Raw genomic sequence first — 21,897 nt, forward strand, 5'->3', positions numbered from 1 at the left:
ATTCAATGCAATTCCCATCAATTCTTCACAGAAATTGGAAAAGACAATTTTCAGCTTCATATGGAAACACACACACACACACACACACACACACACACACACACACACACACACCCCAGGATAGTTAAAACGATCCTGAGTAACAACAGAACTGCTGGAGGTATCACCATCCCAGATTTCAAGTTGTACTAAAGAGTCACGGAAATAAAAACAGCATGGTATTGGCATAAAAACAGGCACACTGATCAATGGAATTGAATGGAAGGCCCAGGCATAAGTACATACACCTATGGATACCTGATTTTTGACAAAGAAGCCAAAAATACACACTGGAAAAAAAATAGGATCTTCAACAATTGGTGATGATCAAACTGGATGTCTGCATGCAGAAGAATGCAGATAGACCCATACTTGTCACCCAGTACAAAACTCAAGTCCAAACAGAAAAAAGACCTTGGCACTAACACCAGATACACTGAACCTGATAGAAGAGAAAATGGGGAACATTGTGTAAGTGTAGCACTTTTTCAGTACCCATTCATCAGTTGATGGACATCTAGGCTGTTTCCAGTTTCTGATTCTTATGAACAGAGCAGCAATGAACACGGTTGAGCAAGTATCTCTGTAGTAGGATAGTGTTAGATTCCCTGGACTGGAGTTACAGACAGTTGTGAGCTGCCATGTGGGTGCTGGGAATTGAATCAGGTCCTCTGGAAGAGCAGCCTGTGCTTTTAACTGCTGTATCAATTCTCCAGTCCTCTACTTTAAGATTTCATCTTACGCCAGTAAGAATTGCCAAAATCAATAAAACAAATGACAGCACATACTGGTGAGGATGTGGGGTAAGGGGAATACTCATCCATTGCTAAGGGGACTGCAAACTTGTACAACCACCATGGAAATCACTGTGACTGGTCCCCAGGATGCTGGGAATAGATCTACATAAAGATCCAGCTATAACCACTCTTGGGCATATACCCCAAAGACTCTACATCCTACTACAGAGATACTTGCTCAACCATGTTCATTGCTGCTCTATTCATAATATAATATTATTCAGCTATTAAAAAATAAAATCATGCCATGCAATGGTTGTGCACGCCTTTAATCCTAGCACTCAGGAGGAGAGGCAGTCGGATCTCTGTGAATTGGGGGCCAGCCTGTTGTGGAATATTAGTTTAAGATATGTTACATTCATTTATGCTGTGAAATATTTGTTTAATGATGCAAAGATGTGTTGCATTTTTTTTTTTATGTTGCATTTGTTTGACTCTGTAAAGCTGTGTTACTCTGCCTGCCTAAAACACCTGATTGGTCTAATAAAGAGCTGAACGGCCAATAGCTAGGCAGGAGAAAAGGATAGGCAAGGCTGCCAGGCAGAGAGAATAAATGCAAGAGGAGAGAAAGAAGAGCAAGGAGCAAGAAAAGGAGAGGAGGATGCCAGGGACCAGCCACCCAACCACACAACCAGTCACAGAGCAAGAAGGAAAGAAAGTTATATATAGAATGGACAAATGTAAAAGCCTAGAGGCGGGGCAGTCATGGCGGCTTTCCCTGACATGGAGGAGAGACCCTGGCTGTGGAGGAGGAAGTGGCCCAACGCCTTCTCGAATTGAAGGAATGCACACGCCTGGGAGGCACCGAGCTCCAGCAGCTGGAAGTCGAGCTCCAGAAGGCCAGCAAGGAGGATGCCTGTCTGCAGGCCAGGCTCTGTCAGCTCACCACAGAGCTTCGGGAGCTCCGGGAGATGGAGGCGGATCTCCAGCAACAGGAGAGAGAAGTGGACGAGGACACCACCATCACTATCCCTTCCGCAGTGTAGGTGGCTCAGCTCTACCACCGAATTAGTAAAATAGAATGGGATTACAAATGTGAGCCAGGCACCATCAAAGGCATCCACCACGGCCCCACAGTGGCCCTGCCTATCCACCTGAACAGCGCGCAGCTCTCACAGAAGTTTGTCAGCGACTACCTCTGGAGCCTGGTGGACACGGAGTGGTAGCCAGAGCCTTGACCTCACGCCTTGCACAGAATTGGGGTTGACGGGGCCCAGAGGGGGATCACTCTAAATATAAAAATCTATATGTAATGACTTCATGTATTTATATACTTGTTTTAAGACAGTGTCTCGGCCGGGCGGTGGTGGCGCACGCCTTTAATCCCAGCACTCGGGAGGCAGAGCCAGGCGGATCTCTGTGAGTTCGAGGCCAGCCTGGGCTACCAAGTGAGTCCCAGGAAAGGCGCAAAGCTGCACAGAGAAACCCTGTCTCGAAAAACCAAAAAAAAAAAAAAAAAGACAGTGTCTCATGGATCCCAGGCTGGCCTGGAACTTCTTTTAAAACAACATTTAAAAAAAAAAAAAAAAAAAAAAAAAGCCTAGAGGCAAAATGTAGACAGGACAATTTCAGTTAAGAAAAGATGGCTAGAATTAAGCCAAGCTAAGCTTGGGCATTCATAAGTAAGAGTAAGTTTCCATGTATTTATTTGGGAGCTGGGTGATGGACCCCCAAAGAGTAAATTTTTTTAAACGATTTATTATGTACACAGTGTTCTACCTGCATGTATGCCTGCATGCCAGAAGAGGGCCCCAGATTTCATTATAGATGGTTGTCAGCCACCATGTGGTTGCTGGGAATTGAACTCAGGACCTCTGGAAGAGCAGCCAGTGTGCTTAACCTCTGAGCCATTTCTCCAGCCCCAAGAGTAAAGAGTTTTTTTAAAAAAAAAAAAAAACTACACCAGCCTGGTCTACAGTCTACAGAACGAGTTCCAAGACAGCCAGAGCTACACAGAGAAACCTTGTCTCAAAAAAAGGTTGGGGAGTGGGAGGGCGGCTCAGCAGTTAAGAACACTGGCTGCTCTTACAGAGGATCTGGGTTTGGTTGCCACCACCCACATGGCAGTTCACAACTGTCTGTAACTCTAGTTCCAGGGGATCTGACACCCTTAGACACACATTCAGGTGAGACATCAATGCACATAAAATAGAAACAAATCTTAAAAAATAAATTCTTAAAAAATGAAACAAAGAAATCATGAAATCTGCAGGTAAATGAATGAAACTAGAAAAAAAAATCATCCTGAGTGAAGTAACCAGACCCCAAAAGACAAATACTGTATGTTTTCTCTTGTATGTGGATGTCAGCTTTTAAGCCTTTGACAGGCATTTTAACAATCCATGTAACCACAGAGGTTATGTATAGAGTAAGGAACTGGGCGGGGTGTCCTCCAAGGAAATAGAACACATAGCTATGGAGAGATGGGGAGAGACTGGGGCAGATTAAATGGAGAGGAGAATGAAAGAGTGGGATATAAAGAAGGAAATGAGATGAGGGAAGGGAGAGCTAACACTAAGGGCCATTTGAGGATCATACGGAAATCTACTATAGTTGATTTCAAATATATACATATACGAAAGAAATCTAGATGGAATCACCAAATAGTGGGGGAGACGGTGCTGCAACTAGATATCTCACCACCAAGTAAAACCTCCAGTGTCAGGAATGGGTCACATCTAGTTGAGTTTTTGTTGGCCAAAGGGGTCCCATGGAAACCCCCAAACATCTCAGGCTATTACAAAGGCTGGTTGCTCTGCACAAACTGATGGCAATGCCCTATTGCTGAAGACAACAATTGAACACAGAAAAGTCAAGCTGGTGCTTAAATAGAGGCTTCACCCTTACTAGCATTCACGGTACTGGAAGGTACTTTACACACTACCAGAGGGAAAAGGTAACTACCAACCCCACTACAAACCCTGCAACATGCAACGGTGATCTGCCTGCAAGACATGCTGGTATAATAGTGGCATAAAAGTTGTGGGAGTAACTAAACACTATCTGATTAGATTTAAGGCCCACTCCAGTAGATGGAACTCATGCCTGACACTGCTTGGGTGACCAAGAACCTAAGACTGGATAGGCCAGGGGCCTGGGGGAAAACCAAATACTATTGTTCTGCTAAGAGAATGTAGCAATACAATTATTCCTAATGACACTCTGCGATACCCACATATGAGTGCCTTACTCAGCCTTCATTAGAGAAGGAAGCATCTTCTTGCAGTAGATGGGAACACACACAGTGGCCCACAGCCAACAGTGGCCCACAGCCAATGTGTGGAGTGGGAGACTTTGGCGCACTCAGTCCTAACTGGATGTCACTATCAAAGCACTCCCCTCAGGGAACTAACTGTGTGGAAGAGGAGATGGAAAGAGTCTAAGAGTCAGAGGGGACGGAGGACTCCACGGAAACAGTGTCTTCCAGACACAGTAAGACTGATGCACACATGAACTCACAAAGATTGTGGCAGCATCCCTCAGGGCCTGCACAGGTTCAAACCAGCTGGGGACCCAGCACGGAGAGAAGAAAGGGGACATGGGCTCCCATCCCTAACAAACTATCTGTAATTGATACTCGCTTGCAACGGAAAATTTTATTTTCTCCAGTGGAGTCTCACTGAGGATATTAACCACACTTCAGGTAGGCTCCATGCCCGGGAATAGTTGGCCAACACAAAACAAATTCAATGGTATTTTTGTAGATTTTTTTTATGTCATATCATATTGTTTGCTCATTTTTGCTTGTATATTTTCATTTCCATTTTTGTATTTTTGTGGGGGTTTGTGTGCCTCTCATTTTCATTGTTGTTTGTTTTGGTTTGGTTTGGTTTTTTGAGACAGGGTTTCTCTGTGTAGTTTTGGTGCCTTTCCTGGATCTCGCTCTGTAGACCAGTCTGGCCTTGAACTCACAAAGATCTGGCTACCTCTGCCTCCGAGTGCTGAGCTTAAAGGCGTGCGCCACCACCGCCCTGTTTGTTTTGTTTTTTTTTAAGAGGGGAGCATGGAATTAGGTGGGTGGGGTGGTGGGGAGGATCTGGGAGGAGTTGGGGGAGGGGAAAAGATAACAGCAACAATCATAGCAATGACGGGACCAAAGAGGAAATAAAAGTAACCAAAGCAATCAAGGACAAGGGAGCAAATCTCAGAGAATTTAGGACATTGATGACACAGTGATTTTGGGTGCAGAATCTAAAATCCTGTCATAATCACTGAAGCCTAAATGGTCTCTGAGAGAATGCAGTCCAGGACAGCGCTGTGCTACCAGGACAAACAAATCAGAGGAAAGGCATTCTGCTCACCTTCCATCCCTCCTCCTAACGCCTTGCTTAGGTGAACCCCTAGAGCATTTCTAATATGTAGTTCAACTTCGAAACATTGTTAAAATGGATATTTCCACTGATGTAAGCTTTCTGGAAAACAGCATGGTAATACGTAAGCAGAGCTTTTAAAATATTCTACAATTTTTGACCCAGCAATCCCTCTGTTAAGACAATAACCCAGAAAACAAAGGTTTAGACAGAAATAGGTTTATTGAAGCATATTTATATTATTATACATAATTATAATACTTAAATATGCAGCAACTGAACAAAAATTAAATAAATAATGGTATATTCATGCAGCCATGAAAATAATTGGTTTTGAAGAATTAATTTAGGAATATTGTCTAAAACAAAACTGGACAGAAAAGCAGGCAATTGTATCACCTGTTGCATAAGCTTTATTACTTTTAAATGGATTTAAAAAAAAAAAACAGATGAAAGGATACCAGAATGTTAATAGTGGTTGCGAGAGATAGTGGGTGGAGAGACCCAAGATTATAAGTACTTATCCTGTGCTAAGGAGGAAAAAAAAAGACCCACACCCTTTGATTTGATACTCTATAAACTACTTTCAGTTACACTTTTCAAATTGTACAGCTAGTAAAAAACACTAGAAGAAAGTTACCCAGTACAACTTTCTCTGCTGTTATCAGTTTTGAATCTCAAAAAAAAAAGCCTGACCTTTGAAGATTTCAGCAAACTCTGCAAAGCAAAGCTTGTTTTGTTTGAGACCAGGTCCCATGTGACCTAGTTTGAGGTCAAACTCACTATGTAGCCAAGGATGACTAGTAATCCACTTGCCTCCCCTTCCCAAGAGCTGAGATTACAGGAGTATGCCACCACACCCCGCTTCTGCAAAATCTTTTATTGTGCCCCTCTCATCCCATTTACTAGGTCCTCTAACCGGATCACTGGCTATCACACAGAAATAATACAGCTGAGTCCAAAGTGCAGAAGCACAAGACATGCTTGGGTGGGAACCAGTTGGGGACGGGAGGAACATGAGTACACAGAGTCCATGCAAAGTAGAGAGGACTGAGTCGAGTAATCCAGGACAAGGCTTAGCTCTCCAAATTCTAAACTGTGATAGACGGCAGAACCACCCAACCCCAAGACTTCCTCAAGAAGACACTTCATAGCTTAGCCTTAAAGGAAATGGTGTTCTCTTTAGAAGATGACCAAGACTTCAGACACTAAACTCCTGCAGCTGGGGTTAAGCAGATGGGAGGGGAAGACAAAATACACCATGCCGACAAGCTGAATCTTTAGAGAAGAATTTCCGATACTTTGGTGTACTTGAGAATTATCATTTAAATTGCTGCTTCTACCACCAGAAATTTGCTTTAACCAATCTAGAGTAAGATCGAGAATACAGCTTCCCCTCATCCCAACCCCACCCCAGAGAAGTTACAGGAGGTAGTAGCAGGTAGATATGATCAAAGCATATTGTATAAATTATGAAATTCTCAAAGAATAAGTAAAAACATATTTAAAAGGGAATACTGTATTTTAACCAAGCAACCCCATAAGCTCCCGGGTTTTCCTGATGCATGAAGCATAAATTTAAACTCTCAAATTGTAGGCAAAACACTGTGTATCTGCATTTTTCTAGAGAAGTCGCATAACTATCATCAATCAGATTCTCAAGGAGTTCCATAACTCAAGAATACTAAGAACTGTCTTAATGAGCTCAGAAGCGAGAGACCCTTACTCAAGGATCGAGTTGGAGGGACAAGGGAAAGATTAAAATATACATACAATTATGGGGCAGAGTGGAGTAGAAGCAAGCCTACAATATTGACAGCTTATTCTCACTAGACTAGGGCAGCTTGTCCCATGAGTGTGCACCCATGCACTTTGAAAAGGCATGGGGATCAACGAGACGTTAGTGCCGGGGGAGTGACAGACAAGTCCACGGCTTTTCCAAGAGGGAAAGATTTCAAGTTTGAAGAAAAGAAGGAGAAGATGGCCAACTGCTGGAGTTTTGTAGTCTGGAATTCAAGCAACTATAAGGTACAGTGGGTTGGGGGAAAGGGAAAGAGGTGTGGTGGTGAATGTTACCAAGATACACTGTGTCATGTATGGAAATTGCCAGAGGATGACTTTTTTAAAGGTACAGTGCTGTTAAGAAGATGTGGTATGGATGAGCAGCAGCCATGGCTGAAAGAGGAGCAGTTATGGCGGAAGAAGTTGCTGTGAGCCTACTCAGCAGGCATCGTTCACTACCGTCCACCCTCATCAGTCATGGTGCGCAGAAGTCCATCTTCAAGACTACTCAAAGACAGTGAGACACGAAACCGGCTGTGAGTCCAGGTGCTCTGTCAAGAACAGGAGGGAGCTGGGGTCCAGTCCACACAGCAGCTGCTCAGAGCTTTGGTGCTTTGAGACAGGAGCATATTTCCATACCTCTCTCTGTCCTTCCTAGAAACAAATTACTATATACAAATTTACCTCCTGGGCCAAACCTTGATTAGCTAAACTCCCTTAAAACAAACTTCTCATTCATTTGTAATACTGTGGTAGCCTTGTGACCAATTTTTCTACTTTATCTATTCTCTACTATAATTTTTCAGCAGTATATAACTCAAGTAACAGCCTTTAAAATATCCAAATAATTCATCAAGAGCCATAAACAAATTCCTTAAGTCTTCTACAGTCATGCTTATAAATTAAATGTTACCAACAAACCAAACTTAACAAAACTTAGAAGCAGGGCTGTTCTTGTTAAAATGTGACAAGGAGTCTCCTTGGTTCCACCTCTCTATCCTTATGGCTATTCCAGAATTCCTTACCCCAAACCCTCAGTCCCACAGAAATCTGCAACCCACCCTCTGCCTGTACTTGGCAGGGAAAGAAACATAACCCAAAACCCACCTCTGCTGCTGCTACCCTTGTTTTGACCATTTCCTGATGTTTGCATGGAGATACTAGTAGTCGAATTCACATGTTATTATTACAGGGAATCTCATCCACATAAAAAGCAAATAAAATACTACATATATTTAAAAAAAACCACTTCCACACAGGTCTAACAGCTTTAATGATTAACTCATAGCCAGTCACATTTCATTAAACCCCATCCACTCCACCACCACGGTACAAGCAAATTTTCCCATCACGGCTTTTCACCCATGAACCTTCCAATTCATTACTGTTATTGCTAGGCTGCAAGTAGACAGGTGTCATGGCACACATTTCTTTTTTCTTTTTTTTTGTTTTTCGAGACAGGGTTTCTCTGTGTAGCTTTGCGCCTGTCCTGGAATTCACTTGGTAGCCCAGGCTGGCCTCGAACTCACAGAGATCCGCCTGGCTCTGCCTCCGAGTGCTGGGATTAAAGGCGTGCGCCACCACCGCCCAGCATGGCACACATTTCTAATCCCAGAACTCCACAGGCAGAGACAGGAGGTTCTTGAGTTCAGGGATGTATCACAAGACTTTGTCACAATAGTGGCATATGCCTACAATCCCAACTCTTTTTTTTTTTTTTTAGGTTTTTCGAGACAGGGTTTCTCTGTGTAGCTTTGCGCCTTTCCTGGATCTCGCTCTCTAGACCAGGCTGGCCTCAAACTCACAAAGATCCGCCTGCCTCTGCCTCCCAAGTGCTGGGATTAAAGGCGTGTGCCACCACCGCCCGGCCAATCTCAACTCTTATGTGTAAAGGTAAGAGCATCAAGAGTTCAAAGTCATCCTCAGCTACAAAGCAAAATCAAGGCCAGTCTAGGTTTTGATTTTGTTTTGAAGTTTTGTAATTCTGTATCTCAAAATCAATAAAATGGGCTGAAGAGGTGGCTCAGTGGTTAAGAGCACGGGCTGCTCTTCCAGAGGAGCGGGTTCAATTCCCAGCACCCACATGGCAGCTCACAACTGTCTGTAACTCCAGCTCCAGGAGATCTGACACTCTCATTCAGATATACATGCAAGGAAAACACCAATGTACAGAAAATAAAAATAAATCATTAAAAAAGTTGTAAAAAAAATCATTAAAAAATGAAATAAGAACCAACGAAACAAAAAACCAAAACAGTAAAAAATCCTGTTTCAAAAAGCAGAAACTACAAAACAAAGGGGGGATTATAATCCATAAACTCACACTTAGAGAATAATGGCCATCCCTCTGTAACAAGCATTCTAGTTAAATGTCCAATTGCCTCATAAAATGTCCTTTTTTGAGAGGAGGGCATGGTTGAAAAATGGTCTCATGTAGCCTACAATAGCCTTGAACTTGACTTGTAGCTGAGAATACCTGTGAATTCCTGACCCTCCTCACTCTTTCTCCCCAGTGCTGGGTTTATAGGCAATCATTGAAACTGCAATCTTGCAATCCATAGGTCCCCCTACATTATTTTCTTATTGTAACTAATTTATAAAGAAATTGGGTATCTTGATAACATCATTTAGTATTTCCCCTGTCTTATCTCTGGTTAAATAGTTAGATCCAGAGGCTTGATCAGACTCAGGAGAGTTTTTCTTTGCTGTGCTTCAGCACTGAACAAAGGACCACATCTTCAGATTTTTTAAACTTCATGGATGGTACCTCTTTTTGTGGTATGGACCACTGATGTTCAATGCCTGGAAGACCCAGCTGTTAGGGCCTCCACCACGATGACATTCTTTTTTGACTACTTCATTTATGCGATGAAATGTTTCTACAAAGAAAACCCTCTTGCCCACTCGGTGCCTAGCGCACCACGTTCTTCTTCCATTTCTGTAGTTTTGCACGGTATTCGATCTGATTTCAGTGACTTCAAATCCTCAAGAAGCAGAATCCTAGCTGTCCTTTAATAATCCCAGCACGCCTCAAGGATGCTTGCTGCCCTTAAAAGGTTATCATTGGAGTAGTGCTTACCTTACTGACCCTAATTTACAGCCTCCATCACAGACTTGGAACTCTTCGAAACAGGAGCAGCCTTAAGCCCAAGCATCTGAATCAAGTGGTTACTGGACAAATATTTGCAGGAAAATGAAGTATGAAAGAAGTGGGGGTTTCATTTCAAAGGTCATTTCCATTTTTTTCCTTTTTTATAGACAGGGTCTCTCTATGTAGTTCTGACTGTTCTACAGTAGAACTCACCGTGTAAACCTGGCTAAAGCCAACTCACAGAGATCTGCTGGCCACTGCCTCCCGAGTGCTGGGCTTTTGCCACTTCACCCAGCTCAAGGTCATTTTTCTTAAACAGTTCTATTAGAATGCAGTTTACAAAGCAACTGGGAATGAAGAAGTCACCACTGGGATGTGAGTTACCAGAATTAAAAGATACTGGTGGGGAGGGGAGCAGAATCAGAACTGGGTTACCAAAGTATGCAGTCAGGCACTAACCATGCCCAGCAAGAAGAGCATGAGGCCTCAAGACTACACAGAAGACATGAAGGGAACCAGCAGGAGCCGGAGTCCTTCCTAAGGATTCCATCAGACGCAGGTTAGGATTCAATGCCAATGGCAAACCCCCTTGTCTCTGTATTCATGCAGTGCCAGACACATTAAGGCTGGGGGTGTTAAGCAGAGAAACTCTTATTTTCAATGAAATAAGGGCTTAAAACAATTAAATCCCCTTTCAGGGCTGCAAAGATGGCTCAGCGGTTAAAAGTACTTTCCACTTGCAGAAAACCCGAGTTCACTTCCCAACACCCACATGGCAGCTTAGAAGGTCTCTAAGTACAGTTATAAGCAATCCAAAGCCCTCTTCTGACCTCTGTGGTACTCAGATATACATGCAAACAAAACACCCATACACATGAAAATAAATATTTAAAAGAAAAAAGTTCCCCTTTGGTATGTTCTGAAGGAAAGGAAGGAAGAATGCTTAATATCTCTGGCTGGGGGCATAGGACAGAAGCAGGCTTCCTTTCAAATCTTCTGGGGAGGGAAGGAAAAGGGCTAACAATCTGGATAAGGAGAGGTGAGCAGAACATTCACAATGAACTCATCCTAACCAGAGAAGCATGGGTTCCGTATTGAGGGAGAACTGTCTCCTGAGAATGCAGCCTCTACAGTTTCCATGGAGGCCACAGAAAGGTGTTTCAGAAGTAAGAGGATAAAGGCTTAAATAAAAATGTGACACAGACCAATGGTAAAATAGTCATCAGGATCATAAAGCAGGAGCATACACAATTGTGTCTGCAGATGTCCGTGGCATATTTTATGAGAAAAACAGACTATGGAATATGTAGACTGTGAAACCACCGCTAAAAGCAGGTCTGTGTTGTGGGAGCAAAGAGAAAGATGCCTGAAAGTACAGACAACAAAAGGACAACATAGAAGGAAAATTTTAACTCTGCCATCTGCTCTGCTAACTTTTGCTTTAAAAATACTTACGTAAACTCTTACAAGTAAGAATTTGTATGTCTGACCTGGGGACTAAACTCAGGGGACCATGCACAAAGATAGGCATTTGCTCTATCACAAAATTACATTAGCTCCTAAGCCACAATTCTGCAAAAATAATCAATATATGAAGTAGTGTGGAATTGAGATATGACAGGTCTGAAGAAGCATGCCCTTCTGCAGGAGGCCAGGATTCGACTAGTGATGGGCCCTGACAGCAGAGGGCACCGTACGTTGTCTCTGCCATCACTGGTGGTTACTAGGTACTGCCATGTTTGGAACCTATTCCACCTTGTGTGAGGTGTTGTGGTGGAGAGCTGCATGGTAAGGGCACAGCTACAGCCTGCATTGGTCTCATTTGACCCATGTAAGTTTGAGTTGTTGTAGTAACAAACCTGCTGGGATTCAGATGAAGCATAGGTTATGGATAAAAATCTGGGAGTTCCCACAACAGCCTTCCACTCGAGAGAAAGTGGAAGAGAAATGAAAAGACAGGTGGGGATTCTAGAACAAGTGAGAGAGAATAGGATGAGACAGGACAGTCCCGGACACTGTATCTCACGATAAGATGGCTATCCCTATTTTGGTCTTTCAGAATTCTAAATCCCAGTTTATATCCAAGGGAAAGAGAGTTAAACAGAGATTGAAATCATTCCCTCTGGGATTCTAGACCACAGACCAAGAGCAATACAGAACAAGACTATAAGGAAAAGCATCATATTCAAACAAATGATGATGAAACAAACCATCATGAAGCATGACGTTTACTGTTTTGCAGGGCAAAGACTAGCACCCATTTTCAGGATCTCATCCACTTAAATATATACATATAGCCAGAGTTTAAATCTAAACCCTCTGCTCTTAGGAGAGTGTCTGTTACAAATGTGCCTCATGGTGATGGAGCATCAGCATTCCCAAATTTCAACTAATGGCCCTGAGAAAGCCCTCTGGGCCCAGGAAATTATGAATGGTGCTGAGATGAACTGGAATGACACAATGCTCCTCATTGGCTCTCCTATCTCAAAGCCATCAGTCTCTGAAAGAAGGTCCATCCCACAGCTGAGGAAAAGTGCTGGCTATGTAAGCATAATTCATTAACTTTGCCTTTTGGGGAACTCTCGGACTTCTTGCCCATCTGTACACTTGCTTTCCACCTTTGCTCTTTTCTGCACACATCTGTTCACTTGTTGCATGGTGACCCCTGCACTGGGATGACACACATCTTTCCTCTACTCCTTAAACCTAGCTCATTCCATCAGATGAAGTACCAATTTTAACTACACCTCTGCCCTTTTGCTTTTCTTTAGAAGTTATATACTCTGTTCTTTTAACAGCTAAAGCTAATATGGACACTTAGTTTCACAAAAGCTTTGATCAGTATATTCACTTTTCTCCCAAACACAAGAATATGAGAATTCTGCTCTAATCACCCTTCAACATACATGTCATTGTCCAGCATTCTGATTTCATTCTGTCCAGCTCCTAATTACATGCCACCTTTATGTAAAGCTTACATTTACATCATTTACCAGGGCTTTGAACAGTATGCCTTCATGAGTCTGCATTCCACTGGAACTCATTGACCTTAATCCATGCCTTGTTACATAGTCCATGTTAGTGCCAACAAACATCTGAAGTATTTAAGGATTGGCTTATGTGTTTTCTATCCCCAATTTCACTCACTGCTCTTTACTACTATGTGTAGTTTTTGAGCACCTGGTTGAAGTCTACGAGAGTTGTTTCTGAACCTCAGAGGAAACACACTGACTTCTGGAAACCATCTGGAGTTATGGCCAATGAAGAACGACTTGAAAAGTCCCTATTTACTGGCTTTTGAGTCACACAGGTAATGAAATTTGGATTGCAAACCCTCCACAACCTATTATCAAGATCAGAAGTTCTTTGTTGTCTCCCTCAACAAGTTGTTGTTGTGTAATAGGTGTGCACACACTTTGTGGGGTCAGTTTTCTCTTTCCACATTTATATGGGTTCCAGGCATTGAATGTGGGTCACAAGGTTTACAGAGCAAACCATCTGATCATGAGTATCTATTCATCTTTGTGCTAAGGGTATTCAGCTTTATGTGGAATCCCTCCTTTCCACTTTCCCACATTCCTTGGAAGCTTAAAGTATGCTGTGCTTGGCAACAACTCCGGGTGAAGCTGGTTTTATCAGATACTTGCAAAGACCCCAGTCTTGGCTTTGTTTGGAAGATCAGCTTTCTTTTGTGCCTTTTTGTGTGTTTAAACAGTTATCTTTTTTTTTTTTTTTTAATACACAGCTAGATGTAGCTCAGTGTTTGCCTAATGTGTGAAGCCCTGAATTCAATACCAACAAGACATGAATAAATATATTTATCTAGCATGCTACTTCCCTCTGCTCAAAGGATTCTCAGGGAATCTAATCCACCATACTTCCAAAAGCAAAAGCCTGAAAAGTAAAAAAGGACCAACATCAATACTGAAAGGATTAAGATAAAGACAAAGAGGGCCAAAGGGATGGCAAAGATAGGTGAAGAGCATCAATAAAACAGATTTTGTTTGAAAATGTCATAATGAAACAAAACAAAACAACGAAGACAAGAAGTGCACAGGAAGCAATTGTATGAACATAATCAGGAGTCCCACCTATATTCCTTTTCTTTGGGTACATTTCAGCATTTGGACTGTTTGTCCAATAGAACTAGAGATATCAGGAAATGGCAGCAAGACATAGCCTTTGTGTCTTCAAAAGTAGAAGTGGCTGTCCTTTGCTGCAACAAAACTAGAAACGGATAGAGACAGGTGTAGTACTCTCAAGTACTAGAAAAAGACCAGTTGTCACATGCTTATAAAAATGCTTGAAATTCTTACAATCGTAGCAGCATGGGTGAAGCTCCCAACGAAGTTCACTTGTGGCTTGTTGGCCCTGGTCACTGTACGCTACACAAAATAAAAACTCAAAGCTGTCACAATGCAAACAGATCCAAGAAGTTGTTCTCAATAGCAACTATCTACCTTGCTTCTCCATCTTTCTTTCCTTTCACATCTGCCAGTAATCCTGGGTGAAACAGCCGAAGTACTAAGCATTGAACTAATGTCTTAAGGGAGAGTTGGGTAGCAGAAAAGCCAGGAAGTCTGTTCTATGAAAATAAGTTTGCTTCAGGCAGTATCTTATTTCTTTCATGTTTGTTTTCTTGAATTAGGCCCTCTCTCTGGAATGATTCATTTTCATACCTGACCTCTTTGGCTTTGGACAATAGAACCATTTACTCCCTAGTTGAAGTACCCTTTTGTAGACAGAAGAAGTTCATTAATTCATAATCCAGGACATTCTTTCTGCCTTAAAGGGCACCATATTCGGGGCCAGCTTGCCCTTGGCAGCCTGCGAATTACCTGGATGATTTGCAGGATAGAGAAGTACTAGAATTCACAGTCTCTGCACTTCCTCTGAAACAAATATTTCCTTTTATGAATTATCTTCCTGTGGTTATCATCACATTATCTATACTCACTACTGTTGCCAAAAGAGTTGGTCTGTCATCCCAGGTTCCACACAGAAAATAAGCAAATGTCCTAGACCATGGTTTCAAGGCAGATAACCACATACAATAACCTATAGCACTTACTTTACAAAGCTCAGATTTCCAAGACCAACCTATGAATCAATTTCCACAGTGAAACATAGGAATTTGTTGTGGTGTTGGTACAGTACCCATGGTCTAGTGCCTGTAGGGAAGCACTCCAGCTCAGAGCTATAGGCCCATCCCTCAGAAGCTTGGGGGAGTGTGGGTTGATCTTTTTATTTTCTAAGATAAGAATCTGGTAACACAGCCCAGGTGTCCTCAAATTTGTAGGTAGCCTGCTTCAGCTTCCCAAATACTAGAATTAGAGGCCATGTTTCACCAGTCAGTTTTGGAATCTACATTTTCAACCAACAGACCAAGGTAATTCTTATGTACTTGCTTATGTCCGCAAAACTAGATCTACTGATTCTATAATGCTTTTAAAAAAAAAAAAAAAGTACTAAGGGGGATGGCAAGATAGCTTAACAGTTAAGAGCACTTGCTTTGAGTCCAGAAGATCCAAGCTTCATTCTAAACACCCACAGCTAACAGCTCACAATTGCCTGTGACTCTAGTTCTGAGAGAATCTGGTGCCCTCCCTGGCTCCCAGGGGCACCCACACAACTGGCATACACTCATACAGATACACACACACATATAAATAAGGAAAAAAACTTTTGTAAAAGTGCTAAGAAGGGCAGCAGTTAAGAGCACTGGCTGCTCTTCAGAGAACCCAGGTTCTGTTCCCAGCATCCCACGTGGCATCTCATAACCATCTACAACTCCAGTTCCAGAGGATCCAACACCCTCTTCTGGTCTCTTTGGACACTGCACGCATGTGAGGCAAGACATTCATGCACGCAAAATATACATAAAGTAAAAATAAATAAAAGCTAACAACAACAAAAAAAACCAAAAATAAAAAAACTATTAAGAAGAGCCACAAAGGAACAAATCCTAAAGGTTTCTAATGTTAGTAGGAGCAAGAAGTATTAAGAAGCCTCAAAAGCACTGTTGAGTCTGTCAAGAAATTCATCAGAAAATCAGGCATCATGGCACAAGTACCTGGGAGTCAAAGGCTGGAGGACTGCTGCAAATTCAAGATCAAATTGATCTACATAGTGAGTTCCAAGTCAGTCAGGGCTACAGAGTGAGGCTTTAAAAACCAAACAAACCCAAAGAAACTTAACATATAGGGCTTTTATAGACCAGTCACTTCAACATTTCATTTTAGGTATGAGTATGAAAAACTGATTGATTGATTGATTGATTGACTGTCTTGCCATGCAGCCCAGGCTGGTGTCTGCCACAAGAGTACTGGGATTAGCAGTATGCGTGATCTAGATCTTTGAAAAATACATGTGTAGCTGAACCTGGTGATGTGCACCTGTAATTCCAGCACTGAGGAGACAAGCTGGAGGATCACAAGCTTAAGGCCAGCCTGCAGTAGGGTTTCTATCTACTGCAGTACCAATGGCCAGGGTTTTCTACATACATAAAAATCCAACCTTGCTGCAGAGCAAACTGTTTTTTTGTGTTTTATTCTTCAGATCTAAGACTACAGGTGTAAGTACAAATTAAGCCTTAAGCTACTGTGCGGGCGGGGGTGGGGGTGGGGGTGGTTGGGTTGCCTGATCCCATAAACCCAAAAAAGTCTCATACTTAAATCTAGTATAATGTGGTGATGTTGAACAGCCAAATAATTTTAACTGAAGAATTTTACACAAATTCTCTTGAGGTTTTTAAATTACATGACAGCACATTAAGGGCCCTGGAAAAGTGTCTTTCTGAAGTCTGAATCTTCGGCATCTGCCGTCAAGATAACCCCCAGTAATCTGATTTCTGTTAACCATACAGTTTGGCAGAACATCCTATCAAACAGCCTCACCCACTCCATTCGGCCTGAGAAGTATCAGCATGGCCTGTGATTAGTGCAGAGGACTTTGAACTCTTTCACATTTACTAAGGTGGCAGTGGGGATTGCCAGCTTCTACCCATCTAGATTCAATGTGTTGTGTTCAAAAGAGCATGTCTTCCGAGGGCTTTGCTCAGTGTTGCTTTTGTCAAATGATGTGGGAAAACCCCAGAGAATGAGGAGGCTGTCAGCCTGCACTGTGCAGTTTCTATCTCTACTAAGTCCACCTGCTCCACTTCAGCCATCGAGTAACTTGGAGACTCGTGTTGGGGGTGTTCCAAGAATGCTCCTTCATAAGACTTGGGACCGAAACAAAAGTGAACCCATCCTGAGACAACCGCCTTCTGGCAGCTCTGAAAAGAAAAAGAACACTGACACCAAAATAATCAAGATGAAAAGGAGGGAGGAGATACAGCTCGAAGTGAAGAAATGACACAGACCTCCCACATACACACTTTAAAAACTTTATTTATATAAAAAACTCATTTGTTTTTAAAAGCATTAACAAGAGAGAAAGAAAAGAGAAAAGATATAGAGCAGAAGACATGCCCCTTAGTAGTGTTCGGTGGGAAGGTAGGATTTTTGGTTTGCTGAAATTGAATGTTTAGTGTTTATAAATGAAAGAGGAAAACAAAACAAAACAAAACAAAAAAACAGTTAAAGGTCCCCCAAAGCCCATGGCTATTCTATTACCCACACCCCACCGAAAAAGAGCACCAGGAAGAGCAGAGGAGGACAAAAGAAACCAGGAATAGAGCCAGGTCTGGGTGGGAAGGCTCCCTGTGCAGTGTACTCTGAGGGTCCCAGGGAGAGAGGCTCCTTTCTGCCAGAAAAGGTGGATGGGGGTAAGAAGAAATGGGAGGGAAACAAACAGTTAAAAAAAAAGAAAAAAAGGGAAAAAAAAGGGAATTGTAATGCATAGGGAAAGGGGTTGGTGGGTTGTGCACTTTTCTCCCACCCCATAGCCTCAGTATATTAAGGAACAGGACAAGAGGGATAAAGAATTCCAGTTGCATTGAATAGAGCTTTTGGATTAAGGAACAAAGGCAAATAAGGGAAAAAATTAAAAAAAAAAAAAAATCAACCCAGATAGTAGCTGATTCTCTAGCCCAACCTGTAACATTCCCTACAATTGGACAGGGTATGATGGAGGCAAAGGAACTGGAGAGAAACCCTTGATTCCCTATAAACTTTCAGATAATGGGAACTGGGAACAACTAAGGAGTAAGAGTCATGGCACTCCCTCCCACCAGCCTCACTTTGAGACTTATCAGGATAGGATAGTCACCAATTCCAACTGTACACTGTTGGCTAAATCAGAGGCTAGAACAATCCCCAAGGAGGACTTGAAGTTCCTTAGGTAACCACTCCTTTCCTTCGGCTACTGAGGGTCAACTGTGGGTAAGAAAATAACAAAATCTAACTTGCAAAATCATGAGAAATGAGACTGCAGAGGCAAAGAAAGGCACGTGGAAGAGAGGGAGGAGACGCACCCCAGGCCAAAGGCACAAGGAAGAGGCAAAGCCAGGGCAACTCCTACCTTAGAAGGGCAAAGGGGGCAGGAGTTATGTACAAGTCTTGTAGTTGGCCAACAGATCCAGGGAGGGGGAGGAGGAGGGACCAGCCTATAAAGGAAGAAGAGAATGGGGCGGGGAAGGTGGGGGGAAAGCCAGCTTTGAAGCTTCCTGCCAGTTTCAGACTAACCACTTCATGTACATTCCTTCTATTTCCTCCTAGAGGTTCATCTTCTCCCCAAAAGACAATCTTTCTGTTTCTTCTCAATCAAGAAGTGTTCCATGGCATTCTCTTTTTTACATAGCCTCTTGCAAACGGCCAAGTCAAGTTAGCAGATTTATCACAGGGTAAGAGAGGAGGGTTGAGGACAGCCTTGGTCAGGGCAGCACCCCAAGGTTGGCCTGAAGCTGACAGAAGAGATGGAGTCTGTAGGTCCTTTGTGGTCCCTGCCTCGGACAGGAGGAACAAGAGTTCTCAATCCCAGTTTGAGGAGTACCTCACTTACTCGAGGGCCCTTGCCAGGTGGAATGTGCCACTGTTTCCAGCCTTCTTGGCTTCAAAAAAGCCACTGGATAAGGGAAGAACTCATACTTCCCATTATCCAAAACAAAATTAAAAGTTCCCTCCCCACCAGAAAGAAAGACAGTCTTGATTAAAGTCATCAGTTTGTCAGAATGCTGAATAACGCATACACAGCGTGCAATTTTCAGTTCTTCCCACAGCTTCCAGTGAAGAGCTCCACTTTCTCCCTCCCTCCACACAGGCCGAGGGTCCAGGGAGGGCTGGCAAAAAGAGCTAATCTGCAGCAGTTTCTCAAGATATGCAAATAACTGAGTCAGGTTTCTTGGGGAAAACTGGAGGTAGGGGATGGGAGGACAGGACAATTAAACTTCAGTAGAAGATGTTGGGAATTGATGGAATGAAGGCAGCCACTCTGGGCTATAAGGGTAGGAGGCAGCCTGGCAGTTGGCACAATAGTCCAGCGAAGAAAGGAAAAAAAATCATCAGTCCATTTCACCACCAAAAAATAAAAGTAATATATTATAAGCCCAAATGGAGCAGGTAGAGTGGTGCTAAATCTTCTGCTGTAGGAAAAAAAAAGAGAAAGCTGTTAATAAGGTTGAGAACAGGAAGACCTGGAGAACAAGGCAGCTGAGTAAATCTGGAGGCAGGAAAGCAGCACACAACAGAGAATCAGATCACCCACTGCATCCCAGGCTTTGAAGAGGTCAGGATCACAGAAGCAGAAATCCTTGGGCCCCACGTGCCTCAGACAAGTGTCTCAGGCCTGATCAGATCAACATGATTGGCAAAGAGTGGGCACACAGAGGCCTCCTTCTTGAGGGCCATTTTAGGGGTGACTGGAGGACATACCATGGGGGAGTAAGACACTCGGTCCCCCTCATCATCCAAAACCAACACATCCAACTCTTCCTCCAAAGATTCCTGCCCCTCGTCCTGCTGTGAACACATGCAATTTGTTAGTAAGAGAGCCAAGATAAGAACCTCTAACTATGTGCCAATCAGGAAAATCCCAAGTTTGTAAACAAACACTGTTAAAAGTAAAAGGGTAAAACACCCTCAAGGTAAGTGAAAGAAGAGGGTGATGTATGATAGAACAGATTAGTTAATGTTAGTCACATCAATAACACTTGCAAAGACTTCCTCCAACACAATCAATGAAGAGCATCCCAAGAAACTTCAAGATGCATCAAAACCTCTACTTTTTCCTGAAAACACCTACCAAAGAAAGACATTACCTTTCTCTTTTCTTTCCCCATTTCATATATCATATAGTTTCAAAATACTATCAGTCTCATATACACAGCAGTATATAACAAGGATTTACCATCAAGGGTGCTCCCTTCAATGGCTCCATATCACCCAGATCCCCAGATCGATCCAGTGTTCTGTTGTGGTCTCCTCTTTCATTCAGTGTGGAATAGTTGTTATCTAGAGGGGGAAAGTACACAGAAACAATATATTCCCTCTAGTATACAATGTATCTGAATTAGGCACCTTGATAGAGAAGCGAGCTGTTTCAGATGCCCCAAAGCATTAAAGACTGATGCTTTTTAATACTTAAACATAGCTTGAATATAATGGAGAAGATAATGTATGTGAAATACCCAGTACTAGGGATGTAGTTCAATGCTAGAGTGGCTGGCCTAGACTCTATTACCATCACGGCGAAAACAACAAATGAATAACAATGAACAACAGTGTCCTATGGTGGGTAATACTAAAGAGACTGGGCTTGCTTATAGACCGCCCTGAAATTAGGAGAAAACAGAAACAAGCTGCAACTGGAAGGAACTGACGAAGCAAAACACAACTTAAGTTCAGCCTTTGGGAATGAAAAGTTAGAAGAGCAAAGGGGAAGGACATTCCAGTAGAAGGCTTAATATACCAAGGCTTTTAAATAATGCACAATGAGTTGTGTGTCCTGATGTAAACCTACAATTGCAGTACTTGGGAGATGAAGGGAGGAGGGTCCACAGTTGTTCAAGGTCATCCTCAGCTATATACTGAGTTTAATTTCAGTCTGAGATATGGGAGACCCTAATAATAACAAATAATAAAGTAGAATGATGAGAAAGAATAGCAGGCAGGCAGGAGGCCCAAGAATTTAAGGTCATCCTCAGCTATATTGTAAGTTCACAGCTAACCTGGGCTATGGAGACTCTGCCTCGAAAGAAAAGGGGGGGGGGGGGGCAGCAAGTAGATCAGCTAAACTGAAAGTAGAGAGAAAGAACAGAGCGAGATCAGGGCAGATTATATGGACACAACAAGACTTTCTGAGAACATCTGTTAGAAGAGGAAGATCAAGAGTTCAAGGTCAGGGGCTGGAGAGATGGCTCAACACACTTGCTGCTCTTGCAGAGAGTCTGGATTAGGCTCCCATCACTCACATGGTAGTTCACAACCATCCCTAACTCCAGTTCTAGGGGATCTTACCTCTGAGGGCAAGAAGCACCACATACAGCAAACAAACATACCAGCAAAACACTCATACCCATAAAAATAAATAAATAAATAAACCAGGCATGGCAGCACACACCTTTAATCGCAGCATAGGGGAGGCAGAAGCAGGCAGATCCCTGTGAGTTCAAAGTCAGCCTGTTCTACAAAGTAAGTTTCAGGACTGCCAGGAATACATAGAGAGATCTTGTCTCAAAAAATTAAAATAAAAAAAAAATGTTTTGAAAAAAAAAATTAAGAAAATTTAAGAAAGATCATCCCATCCACAGAAACACGTGAAAATGTAGAAAAGAGCAGGGATTGATCAAATTTTATTATATTTCTAGATATCCTTTCAAATGGAGATTACCAATCACAGTACTTCAGGAATGGTAAATGATAAGGGTATTTAGGGGGGTAAAAAGCTACAGGAAAAAAAAAAAAATCCAGGCATGGTGGAGCATATCTGTAATCCCAGC

At 42.6% G+C, this 21,897-nt stretch overlaps 1 protein-coding gene and 1 pseudogene across 9 annotated transcripts in view; one reads left to right on the forward strand and one right to left on the reverse strand.

Annotated features, from left to right (window-relative positions):
• Positions 1–1,558: 1,558 nt before the first annotated feature.
• On the forward strand, positions 1,559–2,092 carry LOC128101639 (kinetochore protein Spc24-like; annotated as a pseudogene).
• Positions 2,093–17,392: 15,300 nt separating this feature from the next.
• Ctnnd1 (catenin delta 1) overlaps positions 17,393–21,897 on the reverse strand; it is a 54,624-nt gene continuing 50,119 nt past the window's right edge. For 6 of the 9 annotated variants that reach the window (XM_052722923.1, XM_052722928.1, XM_052722924.1 and 3 more), the window contains one exon: positions 17,393–20,410. In XM_052722923.1, coding sequence (XP_052578883.1) covers positions 20,274–20,410 — 137 coding nt within the window. In that variant the 3' untranslated portion in view covers positions 17,393–20,273. The remainder of the gene's footprint in view (positions 20,411–21,897) is intronic. The other 3 variants (XM_052722929.1, XM_052722926.1, XM_052722925.1) reach the window with 3 other exon arrangements.

Source organism: Peromyscus californicus, unplaced genomic scaffold, assembly GCF_007827085.1.
Source record: "Peromyscus californicus insignis strain IS unplaced genomic scaffold, ASM782708v3 Scaffold_7__1_contigs__length_154581171, whole genome shotgun sequence".
NCBI lineage: Eukaryota > Metazoa > Chordata > Mammalia > Rodentia > Cricetidae > Peromyscus > Peromyscus californicus.